Source organism: Pelobates fuscus, chromosome 3, assembly GCF_036172605.1.
Source record: "Pelobates fuscus isolate aPelFus1 chromosome 3, aPelFus1.pri, whole genome shotgun sequence".
Lineage (NCBI taxonomy): Eukaryota > Metazoa > Chordata > Amphibia > Anura > Pelobatidae > Pelobates > Pelobates fuscus.
Window position 1 is genome coordinate 90,598,701 of NC_086319.1, and position 24,522 is coordinate 90,623,222.

Here is a 24,522-nt window from a genome sequence, read left to right on the forward strand (position 1 = left end):
TGTGTGTGTGTGTGTATATATATATATAGCCTTTGATGTCCTGATGAAAGCTCCGATCGGGAGCTGAAACGTTGACCTAGCAGAACTAACCTACAATAAATTGGATGAAAGAAACCCATGAGTGCCGGTATTTTTTATATATATATATATATATATATATATATATATATATATATATATATATATATATATACACAGTGAGTGCAGAATTATTAGGCAAATGAGTATTTTGACCACATCATCCTCTTTATGCATGTTGTCTTACTCCAAGCTGTATAGGCTCAAAAGCCTACTACCAATTAAGCATATTAGGTGATGTGCATCTCTGTAATGAGAAGGGGTGTGGTCTAATGACATCAACACCCTATATCAGGTGTGCATAATTATTAGGCAACTTCCTTTCCTTTGGCAAAATGGGTCAAAAGAAGGACTTGACAGGCTCAGAAAAGTCAAAAATAGTGAGATATCTTGCAGAGGGATGCAGCACTCTTAAAATTGCAAAGCTTCTGAAGCGTGATCATCGAACAATCAAGCGTTTCATTCAAAATAGTCAACAGGGTCGCAAGAAGCGTATGGAGAAACCAAGGCGCAAAATAACTGCCCATGAACTGAGAAAAGTCAAGCGTGCAGCTGCCAAGATGCCACTTGCCACCAGTTTGGCCATATTTCAGAGCTGCAACATCACTGGAGTGCCCAAAAGCACAAGGTGTGCAATACTCAGAGACATGGCCAAGCTAAGAAAGGCTGAAAGACGTCCACCACTGAACAAGACACACAAGCTGAAACGTCAAGACTGGGCCAAGAAATATCTCAAGACTGATTTTTCTAAGGTTTTATGGACGGATGAAATGAGAGTGAGTCTTGATGGGCCAGATGGATGGGCCCGTGGCTGGATTGGTAAAGGGCAGAGAGCTCCAGTCCGACTCAGACGCCAGCAAGGTGGAGGTGGAGTACTGGTTTGGGCTGGTATCATCAAAGATGAGCTTGTGGGGCCTTTTCGGGTTGAGGATGGAGTCAAGCTCAACTCCCAGTCCTACTGCCAGTTTCTGGAAGACACCTTCTTCAAGCAGTGGTACAGGAAGAAGTCTGCATCCTTCAAGAAAAACATGATTTTCATGCAGGACAATGCTCCATCACACGCGTCCAAGTACTCCACAGCGTGGCTGGCAAGAAAGGGTATAAAAGAAGAAAATCTAATGACATGGCCTCCTTGTTCACCTGATCTGAACCCCATTGAGAACCTGTGGTCCATCATCAAATGTGAGATTTACAAGGAGGGAAAACAGTACACCTCTCTGAACAGTGTCTGGGAGGCTGTGGTTGCTTCTGCACGCAATGTTGATGGTGAACAGATCAAAACACTGACAGAATCCATGGATGGCAGGCTTTTGAGTGTCCTTGCAAAGAAAGGTGGCTATATTGGTCACTGATTTGTTTTTGTTTTGTTTTTGAATGTCAGAAATGTATATTTGTGAATGTTGAGATGTTATATTGGTTTCACTGGTAAAAATAAATAATTGAAATGGGTATATATTTGTTTTTTGTTAAGTTGCCTAATAATTATGCACAGTAATAGTCACCTGCACACACAGATATCCCCCTAAAATAGCTATAACTAAAAACAAACTAAAAACTACTTCCAAAAATATTCAGCTTTGATATTAATGAGTTTTTTGGGTTCATTGAGAACATGGTTGTTGTTCAATAATAAAATTAATCCTCAAAAATACAACTTGCCTAATAATTCTGCACTCCCTGTATATATTATTTATACACACCATTTAAAAATAAAATCATATTTAAAAGTCAAAGTGCTTTTAAAAAAATGATATTTATCAGTTTGGAAGATATGAATGGGATTGTGAGAGCACTTGAGAATTATTTGCCTACAGGTACTCATGATATTAATCCAGCTCCGAAGAGGTCAAGATACCAGCAGGCAGAGAGACAGTCGCACGGAGAGACAAGCTGACAAAAAGATAGACAGCCACAGGGAGAAACAAACAGATGTCAATTGAAAATCAGAAAGATATAAGTAGACAGAGAGATAGATAGTCACAAGGAGAGACAATAGAACAAAGAGACAGAAAACAACCATAAGGAAGACAAGCAAACAGAGAGAGAAAAAAAAAAACACACGGAGAGAACAAAAGAGATACAAGCAGACAGTGTGGTTTATTAGCTAAAATTGTAATGAATTAAAATTTGATTCACAAAATTCAAGCTAAAAGTTGGGAAGTTACTAACATTATATTTGTCTAAATGATGGTATTTGGATAACTGGATTAGTTTACTACAATTTAGAGTTTACTATATAACCATGAGAAAGACATAGAGATGGTCACATAGAGATAAAAGAAGAGATCCAGGCAGTCACAGAGAAATCAAAGAAAAAAAGTTACCTGCGCTCTCTCCTTAATCCCTATGTATATTTAAACAAATGGAGGTCATTTAGTTACTCCAATGGCCACTGGAGGGAATGCACGCCTGCCAACGTCGACATACCCCCTAGATGGGTCCTACTCTGACCCTTCACCTTGCTTCCTTGAGCTTCTGGCAAAGATATCTCTAATGAGACAGAAAGCCATTGGAGTAACTAAATGACCTCCATTTGATTAAATATACATATGGATTAAGGAGAGAGCGCAGGCAACTTTTTTTCTTTGGTTTTTACTATATGTATTGGAGCTGATGTGTACTGTGGTCGTTGCTGCCGGGAGTGAGCGCAGGACTTTTTTTTTTGTATTTGTAGTCACAGAGAAATATAAACAGACAAAGAGTTGCATAAGCAGGGAGAACGAAAGAGATAGTGGTAAAAGCTGACAATGTGAGATCTAGACATAAATGTTAAAGTGATAAAACAGACAGATATACAGAATGATAGAGTGATACAAGCTGACAGACAGTTAAAGACAGACAATATCAGACACAAAATACAGAAATGCATAGCCAGATCCTAGCATACAGAGCGTACATTCATAGAGAGGTACATGCTGAAAGAGATGAGCAGTCACAAAGAGATAATATCGGACATATGGAGATAGTAACAGTCATTGTGAGATACAAAATACAAGCTGACGGATAGATGCAAACTGTTTGTATCAGCTTATATCTCCTTCTCTGCACCTCCATTTATCCATCTGTATCCCCCTGTCTATGTCCATATCCCTGATTAAGCCTGTATCTGCTGTTACGTGTCAGTATCTGTCTGCATATGTTCGTGTCTGTGTGCTTGTATCTGTTTACATCCTCATAGCTGTGCATCTCTGACTTAGACTGTATCTGATCATATCTGTGTATTTCTGCTTGTATCATTATCTTCTTTCCACTCCGCAGTTTTTGTTCTCATTTCTTCCTTTGCCTTTCCTGACACATTTGTTATTAGTCTCTCTCCATATGCTTGATAACTGTGCACGATTACAATGCCAGCCTCTTCGTGTCTGAACTTGGCAGAAAAATGTACCTAATTTTATCTCCTTCTACTGAGCAATTCTACATCCGCACTGAGGTACATGTGCGTTATTTAGAGAAGAAGACGTGTACAATTCACAGTCTGGGTGAACACATGCCTGTCAGTCTGTTCCCTACAGTGTGCGCAACGTGACACATCAAGAAAAGCTTTCACTGAGGCAGAGTTTACGACTATCTGTAATCAGTAATAAACGTAGAGGTTTGCAAAGACACACAAGATGGATAAGTAGCCAATCCTTAGATTTATTCTTGATTCAAATCAAGTCTTTGATTCCACTCAAAATCATTAATCATCTTCTTGTTAAACCTCTGAAGTGATGATCTACGCTTCAGGTCTTTGTGGTTTATTTTTTTTGTGTTTACTGCAATAATTCAAAATGTGTTTTCCTGAAGGTTTCATCTATATCTCGTCCAAACATTTCTTTGTCTTCACAAACAAAGTCATTGACAAAGAGATTGGCTTTCAAAATGATTGAATGTTTAATGTTATCTGGAATATATACTTATACTTAGCACATTTCTCCTTTCGTTTCAATATTTTTTTTTTTATTTCATTCAGTATTTAATATAAATATTATTGATGATTTCTTTGAAGGCCACTTTGTGTAAGAGATGGCTTCTTCCTAATGTGACAGATCATGCTCAATGTTACTATTGGCTTTCAAGTCACATCATGAACTAATTTTTTAGTGTGTCAAGCAGCTCATGACAGAAGAACTGACCTAGGGTGGGATATACATCTACTTCTTAATGATAGATTTTTTTAATGACCTATTTAAATAGAATTTTTAAAATGCTTGTGTGACTTACAGCTCAGAGGACAGGTGATACTTTAGCCTAGAAATACAAAGGGAAGAGTCTGCGCTCAATAACAAAAAGAAAAGCTGCAACCCTAATTAGGGAATCCCACAAAACCCTAAAAACAAACTGGGAATGAAACAACGGGGGGAAAGGGCTGCGCTAAAAAATAAGATACAGTAAAATACAGTACAGTGTAAACCAGACCAAATGGTCACAATTTGGTAACAACGGAAAGTGTAAGTCTCTTTGAACCAGGTGAAAAAATAGTCTGTAGAAAAATATATATTTGAAGAGAGTCTTTGCAGATAAAAAAAGTATACAATGTAAAAAATGGTAAAAAAATGAATAAAAAATGAATAAAAGATGAATAAAAAATTAGTCTCACTGATATAGCTTGGTGGGATATCTGTACAGTCCTCAGGAGTTGATCCGTCCGGGTAGTAGGATAATCCGTATATGTGGAGACAAAATAGGAGACACGACAAACTGCCAATAGTGAAGAATTGCGGCTCCAAGGGTGAAGTGAGAAAATAATATGATAATACACTCACATTTGTGGGAGCTTTGGACCAGCTCTGGACTTATAGGCGTTGCAGCGGTATGATCCCCGCTACCAGGATGTACTGGAGAAGACGTCTGGCGATCCAACCTTGGTACTCCGGAATGGATAGGAAACAACAATAGTGCTCTCAGTAGGCAGGGTATGTGAAATAACAGTAGATAAAAATTATACTTACAAATATAGAGCAGGAAATACTGCTCTATTAATAGGGCACTGGTGGAATAATCCCCACCTAGGATTTCTTTGGATCAGGATCCGAGTGTGAAAGGTAAAAATAGTAGTGGTTGTAAAATAAAATAATAATGATAAGAAATATATGTATATATATAAAAAGGAAAAATAAAATTATGGAACTATATATATATATAAAAAAAAGGAAAAATAAAATGTAGAACTGCCAGGATTAATAAAAATAATTGTCAAATAAAAAAGGAATTGGTCCTATAGAGAAGGTAACCAAAATCACTTTTAATATTTAAAAATACACAATTTAAAACCATTAACGCGTTTCACCTAAACAGGCTTTTTCAAAATGGTAATATAGCATTATACCTGGCAAGATACAGTTATATAAGACAATGTAAATTGTTAAAATTTGCGCCAAAGAATGATTGGCCAATCAAAAAAACACTTAGATTAAAACACTGTTATACCCTAAATAAGTTGAAAACAAATGTGCATATAAATAGTCATAAGTAGTATATACATAAAGGAACACAGGAATATAAAAAACGAAGCTTAAAACATAACTTTAAGATTATTGAACTTGTGTCACATGATCGGGCTTAGGGTGTATGGGAAACGTAGTATCCGAGCGCTATGCGCGTGCGGTATAAGCCCCTCCCCGTGAAAACTTTATTCCGCCGGCACTACTATAGGGCTAAGCCTCATGGGGCTTGTAGTAGTGCCGGTCAGATGTGCGCACGCACGGGGGGGCGGAGACCAGGAAGCAGCTCGCTCAGTGAATTACCAGCGAGCTGCTTACTCAAGGGCACGGACGGGTGCCTGTGAGATTCAAAATACTAGACGGCGAAAAACGCCGTCAGAAGGGAAATAGGTAAAGGGAAGGGGACAGGAATTGATGGCAATAGGTTAAATAGAATAAAATAAAATAAAATAAAATAAGATAAAATGAATACTTAGGATAAAACTGGTGACAATGGAAGAATGGAAAGTTAATCAAAATATAACCAATAGTTATTAGGAATATAAAAATGAAATAGAAAGTAAAGCAGTATATTCATAAAAAATTATGCAGATCAAAGTCTGCATTTAGACCCTGAGGTGAGAGGGTCTGTAGCTTGTAGACCCACTCCATTTCTGTTCTTCCTAAAACATTTTTAATATCTCCCCCTCTCCAGGGTAAAGTGCATTTTTTTATCCCCATACATTTTAACATTTTAGGATCTTTGTTATGGTTAATAAAATGTTTGGATACTGTATGATTTAAGTATCCATTTTTGATGTTTCTACAATGTTCGCTCAGCCTGATTTTCAGGCACCTTGTGGTCATTCCAACGTACTGGAAGCCACAGGGGCATTCGAGCAAATAAATTACATTTTTGGTATTACAGGTAATAAACTCTTTAATATTATACACAGTGTTAGTCTTATTTGAAACAAACTGCGTCACCTTAGATGCAACTGTGGGATCTGTAGTTTTGCATACGATGCATGTTTTACATTTGTAGAACCCTTTAGTTTGCGGAAAGAAGGATACAGGATTTTTCTGTGCAATAGTTTTGGTAAAATTCGTAGTTAAGATCGTTCTAAAATTGGGAGCTCCTCTAAAAACTATATTTGGTTTTTCGGGAATAATTTTGTTAAGTTTATCGTCTTGTCTTAAAATATGCCAGTGTTTTTTAATGATTTTTTTAATTTCACTGCTTTTGTTATTGTAGTTAAAAGTTATAGGGAGGGATATAGATTCGTTTGTATTTTTTGTTTTGTATGTTAAAAGTTCACTCCTATTCTTGTGTTTGATCAAGTTAATATTTTCTAATAAGTCGGTCTCTGAATAATTTTTTTCGATAAATTTATCTTTTAAAATATTTGCTTGCTCATTAAAATCATCTAATTCGGTACAATTTCTGCGTAGCCTCAAAAATTGGCTTCTAGGAGCACTGTCTAGCCAGGGTTTGTAATGGCAGCTGTTTCTGTCAATTGCTGTATTTACGCAGACTTTTTTGAAAAAGGTTTTAGTATGGATCTGCCCGTTATTGACAAATATATTTAAATCTAAAAAGTTAATTTGTACTTTACTAAATTCGTGGGTTAAAATTATGCCTCTATCATTTTTGTTAAGATCATGAATAAAAGAAATAAGACTATCTTCGGATCCATTCCAAATAAAAAACAGGTCATCAATATATCTAAAATATGAGACCAGGTTTGCCCTTAGCTTGTCTCCATCGTATATAGCTGAGGACTCCCAGTCTGCCATAAATAAATTGGCATAGCTAGGGGCAAACCTGGTACCCATAGCGGTTCCTCTTTTTTGGAGATAAAACGAGTCAAGGAACCAGAAATAATTGTTTTTTAAAATAATATTAATACCGTCTAGTATAAAATCAATTTGTATTTCTGAAAAAAAAAAAAAAAAAAAAAAAAAAAAAGGATCTCAGAAATACAAATTGATTTTATACTAGACGGTATTAATATTATTTTAAAAAACAATTATTTCTGGTTCCTTGACTCGTTTTATCTCCAAAAAAGAGGAACCGCTATGGGTACCAGGTTTGCCCCTAGCTATGCCAATTTATTTATGGCAGACTGGGAGTCCTCAGCTATATACGATGGAGACAAGCTAAGGGCAAACCTGGTCTCATATTTTAGATATATTGATGACCTGTTTTTTATTTGGAATGGATCCGAAGATAGTCTTATTTCTTTTATTCATGATCTTAACAAAAATGATAGAGGCATAATTTTAACCCACGAATTTAGTAAAGTACAAATTAACTTTTTAGATTTAAATATATTTGTCAATAACGGGCAGATCCATACTAAAACCTTTTTCAAAAAAGTCTGCGTAAATACAGCAATTGACAGAAACAGCTGCCATTACAAACCCTGGCTAGACAGTGCTCCTAGAAGCCAATTTTTGAGGCTACGCAGAAATTGTACCGAATTAGATGATTTTAATGAGCAAGCAAATATTTTAAAAGATAAATTTATCGAAAAAAATTATTCAGAGACCGACTTATTAGAAAATATTAACTTGATCAAACACAAGAATAGGAGTGAACTTTTAACATACAAAACAAAAAATACAAACGAATCTATATCCCTCCCTATAACTTTTAACTACAATAACAAAAGCAGTGAAATTAAAAAAATCATTAAAAAACACTGGCATATTTTAAGACAAGACGATAAACTTAACAAAATTATTCCCGAAAAACCAAATATAGTTTTTAGAGGAGCTCCCAATTTTAGAACGATCTTAACTACGAATTTTACCAAAACTATTGCACAGAAAAATCCTGTATCCTTCTTTCCGCAAACTAAAGGGTTCTACAAATGTAAAACATGCATCGTATGCAAAACTACAGATCCCACAGTTGCATCTAAGGTGACGCAGTTTGTTTCAAATAAGACTAACACTGTGTATAATATTAAAGAGTTTATTACCTGTAATACCAAAAATGTAATTTATTTGCTCGAATGCCCCTGTGGCTTCCAGTACGTTGGAATGACCACAAGGTGCCTGAAAATCAGGCTGAGCGAACATTGTAGAAACATCAAAAATGGATACTTAAATCATACAGTATCCAAACATTTTATTAACCATAACAAAGATCCTAAAATGTTAAAATGTATGGGGATAAAAAAATGCACTTTACCCTGGAGAGGGGGAGATATTAAAAATGTTTTAGGAAGAACAGAAATGGAGTGGGTCTACAAGCTACAGACCCTCTCACCTCAGGGTCTAAATGCAGACTTTGATCTGCATAATTTTTTATGAATATACTGCTTTACTTTCTATTTCATTTTTATATTCCTAATAACTATTGGTTATATTTTGATTAACTTTCCATTCTTCCATTGTCACCAGTTTTATCCTAAGTATTCATTTTATCTTATTTTATTTTATTTTATTTTATTCTATTTAACCTATTGCCATCAATTCCTGTCCCCTTCCCTTTACCTATTTCCCTTCTGACGGCGTTTTTCGCCGTCTAGTATTTTGAATCTCACAGGCACCCGTCCGTGCCCTTGAGTAAGCAGCTCGCTGGTAATTCACTGAGCGAGCTGCTTCCTGGTCTCCGCCCCCCCGTGCGTGCGCACATCTGACCGGCACTACTACAAGCCCCATGAGGCTTAGCCCTATAGTAGTGCCGGCGGAATAACGTTTTCACGGGGAGGGGCTTATACCGCACGCGCATAGCGCTCGGATACTACGTTTCCCATACACCCTAAGCCCGATCATGTGACACAAGTTCAATAATCTTAAAGTTATGTTTTAAGCTTCGTTTTTTATATTCCTGTGTTCCTTTATGTATATACTACTTATGACTATTTATATGCACATTTGTTTTCAACTTATTTAGGGTATAACAGTGTTTTAATCTAAGTGTTTTTTTGATTGGCCAATCATTCTTTGGCGCAAATTTTAACAATTTACATTGTCTTATATAACTGTATCTTGCCAGGTATAATGCTATATTACCATTTTGAAAAAGCCTGTTTAGGTGAAACGCGTTAATGGTTTTAAATTGTGTATTTTTAAATATTAAAAGTGATTTTGGTTACCTTCTCTATAGGACCAATTCCTTTTTTATTTGACAATTATTTTTATTAATCCTGGCAGTTCTACATTTTATTTTTCCTTTTTTTTATATATATATATAGTTCCATAATTTTATTTTTCCTTTTTATATATATACATATATTTCTTATCATTATTATTTTATTTTACAACCACTACTATTTTTACCTTTCACACTCGGATCCTGATCCAAAGAAATCCTAGGTGGGGATTATTCCACCAGTGCCCTATTAATAGAGCAGTATTTCCTGCTCTATATTTGTAAGTATAATTTTTATCTACTGTTATTTCACATACCCTGCCTACTGAGAGCACTATTGTTGTTTCCTATCCATTCCGGAGTACCAAGGTTGGATCGCCAGACGTCTTCTCCAGTACATCCTGGTAGCGGGGATCATACCGCTGCAACGCCTATAAGTCCAGAGCTGGTCCAAAGCTCCCACAAATGTGAGTGTATTATCATATTATTTTCTCACTTCACCCTTGGAGCCGCAATTCTTCACTATTGGCAGTTTGTCGTGTCTCCTATTTTGTCTCCACATATACGGATTATCCTACTACCCGGACGGATCAACTCCTGAGGACTGTACAGATATCCCACCAAGCTATATCAGTGAGACTAATTTTTTATTCATCTTTTATTCATTTTTTATTCATTTTTTTACCATTTTTTACATTGTATACTTTTTTTATCTGCAAAGACTCTCTTCAAATATATATTTTTCTACAGACTATTTTTTCACCTGGTTCAAAGAGACTTACACTTTCCGTTGTTACCAAATTGTGACCATTTGGTCTGGTTTACACTGTACTGTATTTTACTGTATCTTATTTTTTAGCGCAGCCCTTTCCCCCCGTTGATACTTTAGCCTAGGCTTTCAATGAATGTGTGATTTTTCTGATTACTATCATAAAAAAAACTGCTTTGTCTGTACTATAAAACCAATTTAAATGGGAAACATAAACACTAGCTTGCTGCCACTAACTTATTAGGAATTTCCATGTTTGTATTGCGTCATTAAATCTAACAGTGATTTGATGACACAAGTCCTTAGAAAGGTCTAAATCAGTCACTGTAATTCTCTTATTGCTCTTATTAAGACCTCCTTTCTGGCTCTGGAAAGACCGGTAAATGTGTTTTTTCACAATTCTTTACTTAGGTAAAGGCACGTTATCAATAGGTTCAGTATTAGAATAAAAATTATTTATGGCATTGTACTCCAGAGCTTGTTGATTTACAATATATTTACAAACCAAACAAAAAACAAGTCAATGAACATACCATAACATACCCCAAAATAATGTAGACATAAAAATAAAAGTAAGGGGGTCAGAGGGTAGGAGCCACTCAAATCTCCCTACAAACCACTCTACTGGCCCCGTAGAGAACAAGTTAGAGAACAGTATGCACGTTTGGTAATACAATAAGAATCAAACTGTACGTTTTATTGAATATATGTTTTATATTTATATATATGTTTTACTAAAAATTCTAAACCTCGTATAACCTACCGGTATATTATTACTTAAAAAAATAACACTTAACTAGCCTAAATTCATAATACAAACAAGATATAAACACAAAACCATTTTCCACTGTAGCGCCCTCATTTATTACATTGTAACCATGACTTGATGACACACTGAATATATATATTGCTGTTTATTTAGATCACTCCAGTGGCCGTCCATATGATGAAACTGAACCCTAGATCTAAATAAAGTGAAATGACTTAACACCAATAAAAGCTCCCGGCATTCGGCTGAGTGAACAATTTCTTCTAACTTTGGCACAGATCCAGAGGTTGTTGGATGACATGAATTCAGGCTTTTAAGATTTGTATATACTATGATTTATAAAGTCTCTGCTTCATCTAACACCCAGCTATATGTAAACATATGCAATGGATGAAGTTAGGCAATGATTAGATTTGAAAATAGGTGATGAATTACATCATGACTTACGGCTCGGACCATGTATCTTGATAGGTTTGTCACTGGTTAATGAATGGGAGCAATTCTGGCATACGCAGTCTTTGCCTCTGAATGTTACCTTGTCTCCAATAGGGAAAGGTTTCCTACGGGGATAAAAGAAACACCATTTATTTAATTAATGTGCATCATTTTGGCTGTCTATGCAATATAAGACAAGGCTTCTCCGACTAATTCTTCCGGCCTACCGTCTGCTCAGGGTTTATAGCAATCCTCACTTAATTATAACTGGGTAATCCTTTAAGGGTTACTCCAACCACCATGATCACTTCAGTGATCTGAAGTGGTCATGATGGTAGGAGTCAGTATGTGCAGTGTTTCGGCTTGAGACACCACACATACAGAGATATTGTTAATTGTGTGCTGGGGCTACCTGCACCCCCAGCACATTTGACATTGGCAGCCCAGAACTCCAGACTGCCAATATCAATTTTGCGCCTCTCTTCAAGCATGATCATCTTCTCCCTTGCAGGCAGAACGCCTGCAAGGGGAAGATTTCTTCCCCCTCCCTCCCACCCACTGTGAGCTCCCTCTTGCTCACTTCATTGCATAGTTTTTTTTTTTTAATTAATTATTTTTTTAAACCTACCTTCGCTCACTGGCCCGGAGCACATGCATGCACTCCGAGTCAGCAAAACTGTTTAATCATAGGCTTCTCTACGAGGCCCCTGTGATGCTGAAGGGAGTGTGGAAGTCTGTGCCGGAAGCTTTGCCCTGCACTGGATTCATGGACCTTCTCCGTAGTGCCTAATAGGGCACTTTACACAGATAAGGTCTGCCCCCAAAATGATTGGCATAACCCTTTAAATAACGGACTTTTTGAGTCACATATAGGAACCAGGGGTCCCAAATAGGACAAATAAAGACATTAGTAACAATCAGTAAACACTGGCTACAATTGACTATATTCGAGGTTAGGGCTGTGGTATTGGACTGTGCCCCACTGCAGATGTTATTGGTGTTCTGTTCACATGACTGAATGTGGAGGACTGCATACAATTGAAAAGGATAAATATGGGGAAATGTATTTTGTTCTATTATTTCAAACTTTCCAGGTTTGTCACTATGTGGGTCGCCTACAAAAAAGCTCCTACGGGTCAATATTTTTCGGCCGGCCAACTTGTGTTCGGAAATAATATGCAATCCGTCATGTTTAATAAGATTGGTGTTATTCACTAAATTCAAGTTATACCTCAGGGCTGCAAAAATCAGGTGTTTAAGACATTTCCAGGTAAACTTTAAATATTTTCAAAAAACTGCAATTAGAATTTGGAGTTGCTAAAAACAAAACAAAAACAAAAAAACAGCATTGAAAAGATCACATTCCATACAAAGTTTAAATTCAGATATCTATGAAACACCAAAAATAAAATGCCTCAGAACTTGAACATTTACAGGTGTTTTCAAATATTTCTTTTTTCATATTTTAATCACAGAAAAAAATATATATAAATATTACGATGTTCTAGTTGAAGTGCAATTTCCCTTCAATTAAGTTTTAACAATATATGCACTTAGTAGAATATCCACATAGAGTTTAAGAGACATGAAACTGTCTGCGTCTGTCTTTGAACAGACTTTCTTTTACATGTGCTTAGCGACGCCACTGTAACAAGCAGGGATCAGTAAGTGAAACATTGCACTGTGTCGGTAGAGGTTCTCTAGAGTATGTACTCTGCCCGGGAGTCTTGACAGCTGACTGGTGTTCCACGGACTGTCTTTACTGGGGCCGGATATCTTTCCTGGGAGTTATATGCATGCACAGTTGTTCTCAAGAAAACCTTAAAATAGATGATAGCACAGCCGCATTCCCAGCCTCGCCCCGCTCTGTAGCTATCATCTCTAATAAGGGGCAGCAAGAGGTAAACGTCTCATGTTAACTACTAGAGATGTCTCTATGAAACCTTCTGTACAATAACGTATTGCCTAGTAACCTTAAAGGGACGATCCTGAAATGACGCGACCCTCCTTTATTTAGGCCTTATGGGTACAATAGATTAAATAAAATGAAAATTATAATTGTTTTCTTTAATTGTAATCTCTGAATTTCTTTTTATTACAGACTGCAGTTTCTCCAGGGACCAGAAAATGGCTGACAATGTGTATTTAATCCTGGTGCTCTATGTTTTATGAGGTACAAATTAAGAGTGTAACGCGGTTTCTATTTGTCCCGTCCCTCCCTCTTACCCAATAATGCACAATTTGGAATAAAGCAGGATGTTATTTGTACTGACGGAGAATTGTTAATTCTATTCTGGTCTTTGCTTGTTTTTACTAAATCCCGGGTTTTCCATTGCTCTCGTAGAGACTGCAGAAAATCCTAGCCCAGTAATCATTTCATTCATAAAAATAAAGTAATAAAAGAATGTAAAAGCTAATATAAAATACAGATAGAAGCTGCTGTGTCTAAATGGAAATGTGACTCTTATGCTGCAAGATGCATGTGGATATCCCTCTCTATACATATAATCGTCAGTGAAGTCATTTGAAGGTGCTATTTTGATAGTTGCATTTTATTCACAATATTGGAGATGCAGAATATGCAGGAAAATAAATATAAGATTATTACATGAGCTATGCTTGCCAGTAGATATATCCATATATGCAAATACATACCTTCAAAATAACCTGTATTTGCAGTATAAACTTCCTTTTTGCACAGTCTAAGACTAAGTTGGAGTAAACTATACTTTTGACCTTATCATTAGCTTTGAGCAAGCACTGGCTGTTTTTCAAAGCTACGGAAAATGATGATATCAAAGGTTTTTGGACTACTGCCCAATATGCTCATAGGCCTATATTTAAAACCTTCACCAGTCATCGACAGCAGAACACGCTCATCTGCATGCAAATACCCAGCCCAAGGCTGGCATGCACTTACCAAGACAGCTGACAGATACATTAATACTAAGTGTATCAAGAACCAAACTTAGTATGTGCATTGCAGTATGCAGAACAAGGATTTACTAAGTAGTACAAGTGTCAGGCTTTAAGTCCCACACTGATGACTTCTGTCAGATTACCGTTTGACTGGGGCATTCTAGGCCTGCAAACAGTGTTAATTTTGGTGGCAAATTTCAATTTGATTTTAGACATAGTCTTTTGACTTAAAAGCCATTTAGCCATTTTAGTTTTATTTTTATTTTAGTCATCTGAATTGTTTTAGTTTTAGTCAACTCAATCTACAGTAATTTTAGTTGACACGACTAAAATCAAATGGGTTTAGTTAAAGACTCTCTGTTTGTCTTTTGCCGCTTCCCCAGCCCCTCTGTGTCTCTCTGTGTCCTCCCAGCCCCTTAGGTGTCTCTCTCCCAAGCCCTGCTCTGTCTCTTTTGCCCCTTCCACAGCCCCTCTGTGTCTCTTTGTGTCCTCCCAGCCCCTTAGGGGTCTCTCTCCCAAGCCCTGCTCTGTCTTTTTTGCACCTTCAACAGCCCCTCTGTGCAGTGTTAATTTTGGCGGCAAATGTCAATTTAGTTTAGTCATGGTCTTTTAACTAAAATGTTATTTTAGTCATCTGAATTGTTTTATTTGTAGTCTAGTTTTAGTCTACTAAATCTCAAAAATTTTAGTCGACTAAAATTGTTAGTCGACAAAATGAACACTGCCTGCAAGTATAAGATTGTACTCAAAGAAAGTTAAACGGTTCTACCAACGGTTTTGAAAAAAACAAACAAACACATTCTAACACTCATCTTGATTTCTGATATGAATAACATTGTTGTAATGTGAAAACATATTCAATAGCTAAAACTGAGTGCTCTACCTATATAAATATGGCTAGTCACTAAAGTGTGAATTGTCTGGAATTGAACGTTAATTTACAGAGAGTTCAAATTTCACGCCAAAGGAGCTCAATTCGTAAATTATCCAAATCAGCAAAATTTGCAGTGCTGCTATTTTTGCCTGAAATTTGAAATTAACTTGGGAGTTCCTGAAAAATCACACATTAATGAGTAGCTTTGTACAGGTTACTAGCGTGATCTGCCAGACTACTAAGGAAATTCCATGCATATGTTTTACCTGCACATGCTGCACACAAAGCATTTTGGGTGATATGTCCGTCCAAGGGCTGAAATAACCTCTCCTGTGATAAAGTCCCGGCAACTGTCACAACGGGTCCCGTAGAGCTGCTGGTAATCCCGTGTACAAATATATTCTCCATTCTTAAAGAAAAAGCCGGATTGAGCCAAATCACAGCCGCAAACTAGTGGCAAAATAAAAAGAATACATAATGTTAGTTTTTTTTTAATGGAATCTAAAGACTGCATGAAAAGACATTAATGATAATTTTACTAAACCCCCATAACAGGCATGAAATAGCTTTGATAAGATAGGAATAATTATTTACAGACTGTAAAAGATCAATGGTAAAATATATTCACATTTCCCCAAGATCAAAACAAGACAGTTCCAAGAATAGCTTTGTCTAACTAGCATACACGGTTCTTAGATGTGCATGAAAAATGCATGTTATATTGATTACATAGTTTAGACAAAATTCATTGCTACCATTACGCTTTCATTAATACTTACTGCTTATTAACTTCACTCGACATTTAAATGTTCTCACTAGTTGCATATGTAACAATAAGAGACGTTTAAATAGGATCCATATTGACTATGCGGATCATTAAAGAAAACAGGAAAGGGTAATCAAAATAAATATAGTACCAAACTATATAATAACACAAAGGGGTTTTAAAGGGACACTATAGTCACCAAAAAAAACTACAGCTTAATGTAATTGTTCTGGTGAGTATAGTCAGTACTGCAGGCTTTTTAATGTAGACACTACTTTTTCAGAGAAGAGGAAGTGTTTACATTACAGCCTAAGAATACCTCTAGTGGACACTCAGACGGCCACTAGAGGTGATTCCTAGGGCCGTTCTGCATAGTATGCAGCACTGCCGTTCAGCATCTCCACACTCTGCATATGCAACAGCCTCCCAATGTTTTCCTATGGGAAAGCATTAGATTGACTGGAATAGGGGCAGGAGGTGGATAGGGGGCAGGACAGATGCGAAGAGCCTTGCGCAGCACTGTAAAAAAGTGAGTAAATCACCTTTCTAACCCGAGCTAAGCGGGGTCGGGGACTTAAACGGTTGTTTTAGAGCTATAATGTAAGGAATACACATTTGTGTTCATGACACTATAGTGCTTTTTTAATTTTTCTCCAGGCCAAGCTTGTGGGAGAAGGGGATGTGCAGCAGACCAATATTTTATCTTATTGAGAAGACATATCACTCCCACCTTGGATACCGCCTGTATTTCTCCTTTCTCTTTAACCTAATTATAGGGCCACTCCATGTCACCAGGTGCGTCTAAATCACTGATGTGCGACTGAGGTATTTGGGAGATGCAGTTCAGCTATTAGCTGTCTATGATAGAAAGCTGAAAACTAAACTCAACTCAACTCACAGAAACACTTGCTGGGCTCTTAAAACACTGCTTACGGTAAAAATAAACAGTGCTATGGATCAATGATGACGGTGCACCAGTTGGGGATTTCTCGAATATGCAGGGACTTCAAACAATTAAATTGTTTATTAGTTGATGGTTTTTACATAATTTATAATGTATTAAAAAAAGATTGATTCCACCCTGATCTGTTCCTTTGAAAGTACACCCTCAAGCACCATAACCACTACAATTCATTACCGTGGTTTTGTTGCTGGGTGGCGGCTATGGATGCAATAGCTCTGGCTTTTGTCAAACAGATTTCAAATGGTTTGAAAATACCATATGACTTCTCAGCACTCTAAGCCTAGTCCCGAGCTAGAGATGTCACATTTCTGATTTTTTACTTCCTCACTATCTGTCCCAGTGGCATCAATAGAGTTGGTGTCAACCAGCGGGGTAACTCCTGGTGTCACACCTCGACCCCATATACCTCTCATACCAGATCATATCAGCAACTATAAAAAGAATGGCAGCAACAAAAACAACAGCAGCGCGCATATATGTGTGAAGTAGTGTAGGGTAGGATATGCTGTGTGAAGGGGGGTGGGGGAGCAACTAACATCATATATTTTATATTTCTCCCTCCCTCTTGTTACCTTGGGCCAGGGAGGGGGACACTTTCAATTGCTGGTGGTGCAGCAGTGAGCTCTTCTAGTCTGCACCGTTGCCAGAGGCAGACCTTGTATATTCTTGTATGCAGTTCTGGTTCTCTGATAGTGTCAGAGCATTGCATGGGTTACCACAGCAACACTCCAAATCTATTATTGATAATGCCCGAGCTCACCGAAAAAGGTACAGACTAGAAGCACGGGCAGTGGCTCATGAAAGACCTCTGTGATAGTACCTATATATTCCTAGGGACAGCGGCACTACAGCATTAGGAATGCAGGTTTGTATTCCTAATGCTACAGCGTTCCTTTAATAGTTGCAATGCTGCTGCCCATCCCATGTGTTCCCTATTAAGGGTTCATAAGCATGTAGGGATGTATATAAAAAATAAATGGTAAATGGTTAGAGTTCTGCTTTGATGTGGCAGGTGGGCATACCCTCTCATGGCCATTGGAGGTAACTAAAAACCTCAATTTGTTTAAAAATAGATAGGGATGTGGAAAGAGCGCAGGTAACTTTTTTTCTTTGGTTTTTACTATATGTATTTTGGCTGGTGTGTACTATGGTCGTTGCTGCCGCCCAGGAGTAATGGGAGTTTGAGCGCAGGATTTGTTTATTTGGATTGGCTTACAGTGCTGGGTGCACTCACCTGCAGCCCTCAGCCAATCACTGCTGTTCAGATTGGACATTGATGTGTTAATTTTGCATTATTAATCCTTCTGAATATGCGGCCTCTGGTTGCCAGGAAGAGGGTCACATTTTAAACTGCTTCTAAATGGTTTGACAAAAATTCATGGTTTGTGCCCAGAGACAATTTGGTATATTTGTTCTATATTGAGCTATACTAGTTTGCTTACTTAAAGTGCTTTTTTTGTTTTACCCCTTCTGGCACTGATTAACTAGCTGACACAGACTTTACAGGGAGTGCCGAATTATTAGGCAAATGAGTATTTTGACCACATCATCCTCTTTATGCATGTTGTCTTACTCCAAGCTGTATAGGCTCGAAAGCCTACTACCAATTAAGCATATTAGGTGATGTGCATCTCTGTAATGAGAAGGGGTGTGGTCTAATGACATCAACACCCTATATCAGGTGTGCATAATTATTAGGCAACTTCCTTTCCTTTGGCAAAATGGGTCAAAAGAAGGACTTGACAGGCTCAGAAAAGTCAAAAATAGTGAGATATCTTGCAGAGGGATGCAGCACTCTTAAAATTGCAAAGCTTCTGAAGCGTGATCATCGAACAATCAAGCGTTTCATTCAAAATAGTCAACAGGGTCGCAAGAAGTGTGTGGAAAAACCAAGGCGCAAAATAACTGCCCATGAACTGAGAAAAGTCAAGCGTGCAGCTGCCAAGATGCCACTTGCCACCAGTTTGGCCATATTTCAGAGCTGCAACATCACTGGATTGCCCAAAAGCACAAGGTGTGCAATACTCAGAGACATGGCCAAGGTTAGAAAGGCTGAAAGACGACCACCACTGAACAAGACACACAAGCTGAAACGTCAAGACTGGGCCAAGAAATATCTCAAGACTGATTTTTCTAAGGTTTTATGGACTGATGAAATGAGAGTGAGTCTTGATGGGCCAGATGGATGGGCCCGTGGCTGGATTGGTAAAGGGCAGAGAGCTCCAGTCCGACTCAGACGCCAGCAAGGTGGAGGTCGAGTACTGGTTTGGGCTGGTATCATCAAAGATGAGCTTGTGGGGCCTTTTCGGGTTGAGGATGGAGTCAAGCTCAACTCCCAGTCCTACTGCCAGTTTCTGGAAGACACCTTCTTCAAGCAGTGGTACAGGAAGAAGTCTGCATCCTTCAAGAAAAACATGATTTTCATGCAGGACAATGCTCCATCACACGCGTCCAAGTACTCCACAGCGTGGCTGGCAAGAAAGGGTATAAAAGAAATCTAATGACATGGCCTCCTTGTTCACCTGATCTGAACCCCATTGAGAACCTGTGGTCCATCATCAAATGTGAGATTTACAAGGAGGGAAAACAGTACACCTCTCTGAACAGTGTCTGGGAGGCTGTGGTTGCTTCTGCACGCAATGTTGATGGTGAACAGATCAAAACACTGACAGAATCCATGGATGGCAGGCTTTTGAGTGTCCTTGCAAAGAAAGGTGGCTATATTGGTCACTGATTTGTTTTTGTTTTGTTTTTGAATGTCAGAAATTTATATTTGTGAATGTTGAGATGTTATATTGGTTTCACTGGTAAAAATAAATAATTGAAATGGGTATATATTTGTTTTTTGTTAAGTTGCCTAATAATTATGCACAGTAATAGTCACCTGCACACACAGATATCCCCCTAAAATAGCTAAAACTAAAAACAAACTAAAAACTACTTCCAAAAATATTCAGCTTTGATATTAATGAGTTTTTTGGGTTCATTGAGAACATGGTTGTTGTTCAATAATAAAATTAATCCTCAAAAATACAACTTGCCTAATAATTCTGACCTCCCTGTACTTCTAAAAGTGGAGCTGCTGCTGCAATATTCATTATATATATATATGCTTTATATGTACACTATTTAATTAAATCTACCTTATTTATATATTTTTTTTTTTAGAAACCTAATACTAATATTAGGCAATAATACCAAATATATCAAGCATGCAATCAGTAAACAGATGGTTACGAAATATACTCATGTCTTAACCATCGTAGTCTTACTAATCATAAAGCCACTTTCGGAATCATAATTAAAATATTAAACCATCAATAAACGTTGATACTAAGCAGGTGTGACAGGGGACAATGTGAATATGTCTACATATTTAGCAAAGGAACACAGAACTGGCTTGAAAAGGTAGTCTAAAGTGCTTACTGGGCATTGCAAATACAATAATTCCTTAGCAGCTCCAACATCTGTTTAAAAATGCCTTTTTGTAATGCAAAACACTAGTGGGGTAATTCAGTCATCGGAATATTGTGCGGAATAATAAAAAAGACAACAACAAAAAAGCAGAACAGGAAAATTCTCCAGGTCGCTGTCCATTTCCTGTTAAATAAATAACTTCACACATACTTTATCCATTAATAACCAATTACAAGACACTAAACAAAGCAATGCTAATTAACCACCAGCAAACTATAAATGTCACTTTTATTGCGAAAAGTCAATCGTGACATCTACAGAGCTTTTTAACCAGACGTTTACCTCTGTTGCTTGCAGCTTAGCTGTGATATATAGCTTAGACTGCACTAGCACAATTCTCAAAAGCCTAATAACGTAGGACACACACTAACCCTGCCTTACAGGGATGCCTACACAAGTGGCACTTATTGGGTTAATAGCAATAAAAGCCTGTAAAGGGAAGCAATGATAAAACTAATATATCCTCACGATGTCATAGCCCCCCTTGAAGCAATAAAATGATAGAATAATGCTGTTCGGCTCATGTAGGATTTATTACTTATTAGTTTCTGGCAGAGCTGGGCCAGAGCCTTTTTAAATCAGCACTATGTTCTGTACAGATTCCATTACAGGGTTGTGTGTGGTTTCTTTCAAAGGGACCGTGTAACCTGGCTCAGCAGACTGGCTCGCTCACGCAGCTTTTGTTCCATAGAATTCTCCTGCTTAGTTTAATTCCTGAAGCAGAACAAGGACTGTGAAATGAGATCATGGGGATGAAGGTGTTTTATTTCATCCCTAGAATAATGCTGACTTCACCCTGGCATTCATGCTTACTCTAATGTAAAGTAAGACATAGTCCTCATACAATATATATATATATATATATATATATATATATATATATCTATATCTATATATATATATATCTATATCTATATCAGGGCTTGACAAATTTGTTTGGAATCTAGGAGCCAGCTAAAAAAGTTAGGAGCTAGTTATTTTTAACAGACACTATAGTCACCAGAACCACTACAGATTAATGTAGTTGTTCTGGTGCCTATAGCCTGTCCCTGTAGCCCTTTCAATGTAAACGCTGCCTTTTCTGCAAAAAGGCAGCGTTTACATTGCTGCCTACTAAGACCTCTAGTGACAGTCAATCAGTTGGCCACTAGAGAGTCCTGTGTCAGTGCTCTGCATGGAATCAATCACAGTGAGTGCCTGAGATTTTTTCACTAGTGCTCTGCATGGAGGCGCTGAATGTAACCCATAGAGAACATGCGTAATATCCTCCCAATACTTTCCTATGGGAAAGCATTGGCTTAGCTGAGATCATTAAGATCTCAGCTATGAAGTCGGGACAAGCCACGGCGAAACCAGCATGGCGTGGGAAAAAAGGTGAGTAAAAACACCAATCATGTGATCGGAGGGGCGCAGGTACCTAAACAGACCCACACTCTCTGACAGACAGACATACACACGCACAAACACACACACACTTTCTCTAAGACTCACAAATTTATATTTTTAAATTTTAATCCACCCAGTCTCCCTACCTTTGGGAGAGCTGAGTGGACTTTCCCTGGGGTCCAGTGGGGCTGCTATTCCTGTGTGCGAGGGAGCAGTGATCTTCCTGCAGTTCCTCTCTGCTCCCTCGCACTGTTTGCAGTGATGACGTCATTACACAACGAGAGGGAGCAGAGAGGAACTGCAGGATGATCACTGCTCCCTCGCACGCTGCCCCTGTCTGCCACCTCAATTCCTCCATTCTCGCCTCCACGATCCCTGAGCCGGCCGCCTCCATACAGCCCAGGGCGGTCCGCCACATGCTTCCTGAGCCGGCCGTCCCCTCCCCCCCATTCTTCCCAGGGCGGCCGGCTACATGCTCCCTGAGCCGGCCGCCTATATACAGCCCAGGACAGTCAGATACATGCTCCCTGAGCCGGCCGCTTCCATGCTCCTGCGGGCGGGTACTTAAAAGGTAAAAGGCTAACAAATCCCAGACGCAAGGGCAAAACGTCTAGTCGCCATAGCGACCTGGCGTGCCCGGGATTTGTCGAGCCCTGATATATATATATATATAATATTATTATCGCCATTTAAATGGCGCCAACTTATTCCACAGCGCTTTGCAATATATCATAAAAGAGGGAAATTGAAATGGGACAATTACAAAATGTTACAGGAACAATAAGTTGATGAGGACCCTGCTCAAAGAAGATATATATATCATATATATATAATATATATATCTTCTTTGAGCAGGGTCCTCATCAACTTATTGTTCCTGTAACATTTTGTAATTGTCCCATTTCAATTTCCCTCTTTTATGATATATTGCAAAGCGCTGTGGAATTTTACCGGCACTCGTGGATTTATATATATATATATATATATATATATATATATATATATATATATATATATATATATATATATATATATATATATATATATATATATATATATATATACTTCCAAAAAGGATGCGGCACTCTCGGGTTTTAAAAGTCCAAAATGTATTAATACAAAGTTAAAAACGATCAACGTTTCAGTCCTGCATAGAGGACTTTCATCAGGATTGGTATTTGATCCTGATGAAAGTCATCTATGCAGGACTGAAAAGTTGATAGTTTTTAACTTCGTATTAATAAAATTTGGACTTTTAAATCCGAGTGTGCTGCATCCTTTTTGGAAGCATGGATACTACTAGCCTTGGCATGCTAGCACCCGGTTACTAAGGGATTACAGTGCGAGTGCAAGAGCATTTTTCATTTTTTCATATATATATATATATATATATATATATATATATATATATATATATATATATATATATATATATATATATAGAGTGAGAGATATATATAGCGAGAGAGAGAGAGAGAGAGAGAGAGAGAGAGAGAGAGAGAGAGAGAGAGAGAGAGAGAATTGAATAGCCCCCACTCGCGGGGCTTCGGGGGAAACACTATGTCCCACCCAATAACTAATAGAGGCCCCATATTGACCCTCATAGAGTGAGGGAGGACATCGGGGGGCTCAGGAAGTGGCGGGGAGCACTGCTCCTTGCTGCTTCTATTTTTACATATTACAAGGAGGGAGCTGCGCGCAGGTAGCTGCCTCCTAGTAATAAGCTGAACGAACAAACGAACACATATTCATAATGGCTACCATTTTAAAGGGTGAGGTCATACTACCAGAGTATACAAATAAATAATCTTAATTCATTTCTATAGATGGCCATGTTATTGATAGTTAGTAGGGAGTGTATTGATTGGATATCAGCAGTTTCACAGATCGGAAGCTGCACTGTTACCTTAAATTACAGGCTGAGCAGCACATTATATCTGCACGTGAATTAACATAATCTAGAAACCTACTAGAAAAAGCTGAGCATCTCAGTAAGAAAATGGTGTAATAAAATAGAATTATCTGGGATTTCACTGATTCTAAAAACTATTACACTATTTTGCCAAAAAATTTGCATGATGCTTTACATATTTTATTGTTTGTCCGTCTGAAATTTCTATGAATTCATTAATTCGTCTTTCTGACGAATTAATGAATAAACGAAATTCCCTTCCGAATTTCGTACAAACGCGAATGCTAAACTGGGCATGCCGGGAATTTCACAGCGCTATCTAGTGTGGGCAGATGATGTATCCCTCAGGGCCTTCATCTGCCCACACAAAGATGGCGGCGCCCAGGACCTAGGTCCAGGCACAAAATAAAGTAATATACAAAGTAATATGGGGGGCATAGGGGCATTTGGGATGACTAGGGGGTCAATTAAATGTAGTGGAGTCGGGAGGGGGGTTAAAAAAATGGATACGGACATGACAGTGCCTTATTATTAAAAAGGCAGGAAGGTAACACATGCCACACTTATTATTTCCTGCGTTTGAAAGGGTAAAATCGCTCCCAAGCCCTGGCAAGTTCGCTTCTGTAAACCCTGGCTGTGTTTGAAAGATATTCCTGTCTGATTAAC

The 24,522-nt window shown here is 37.9% G+C and overlaps 1 protein-coding gene across 9 annotated transcripts in view; it reads right to left on the reverse strand.

The window, feature by feature from the left end:
* The window catches only part of ABLIM3 (actin binding LIM protein family member 3), a 194,487-nt gene that overhangs the window by 46,969 nt on the left and 122,996 nt on the right, over positions 1–24,522 (reverse strand). For all 9 annotated transcript variants that reach the window (XM_063447347.1, XM_063447355.1, XM_063447354.1 and 6 more), the window contains exons 3-4: positions 15,618–15,801; positions 11,571–11,683 (exon numbers count right to left, since the gene is read on the reverse strand). In XM_063447347.1, the coding sequence (XP_063303417.1) occupies positions 11,571–11,683; positions 15,618–15,801 (297 nt within the window). The remainder of the gene's footprint in view (positions 1–11,570; positions 11,684–15,617; positions 15,802–24,522) is intronic.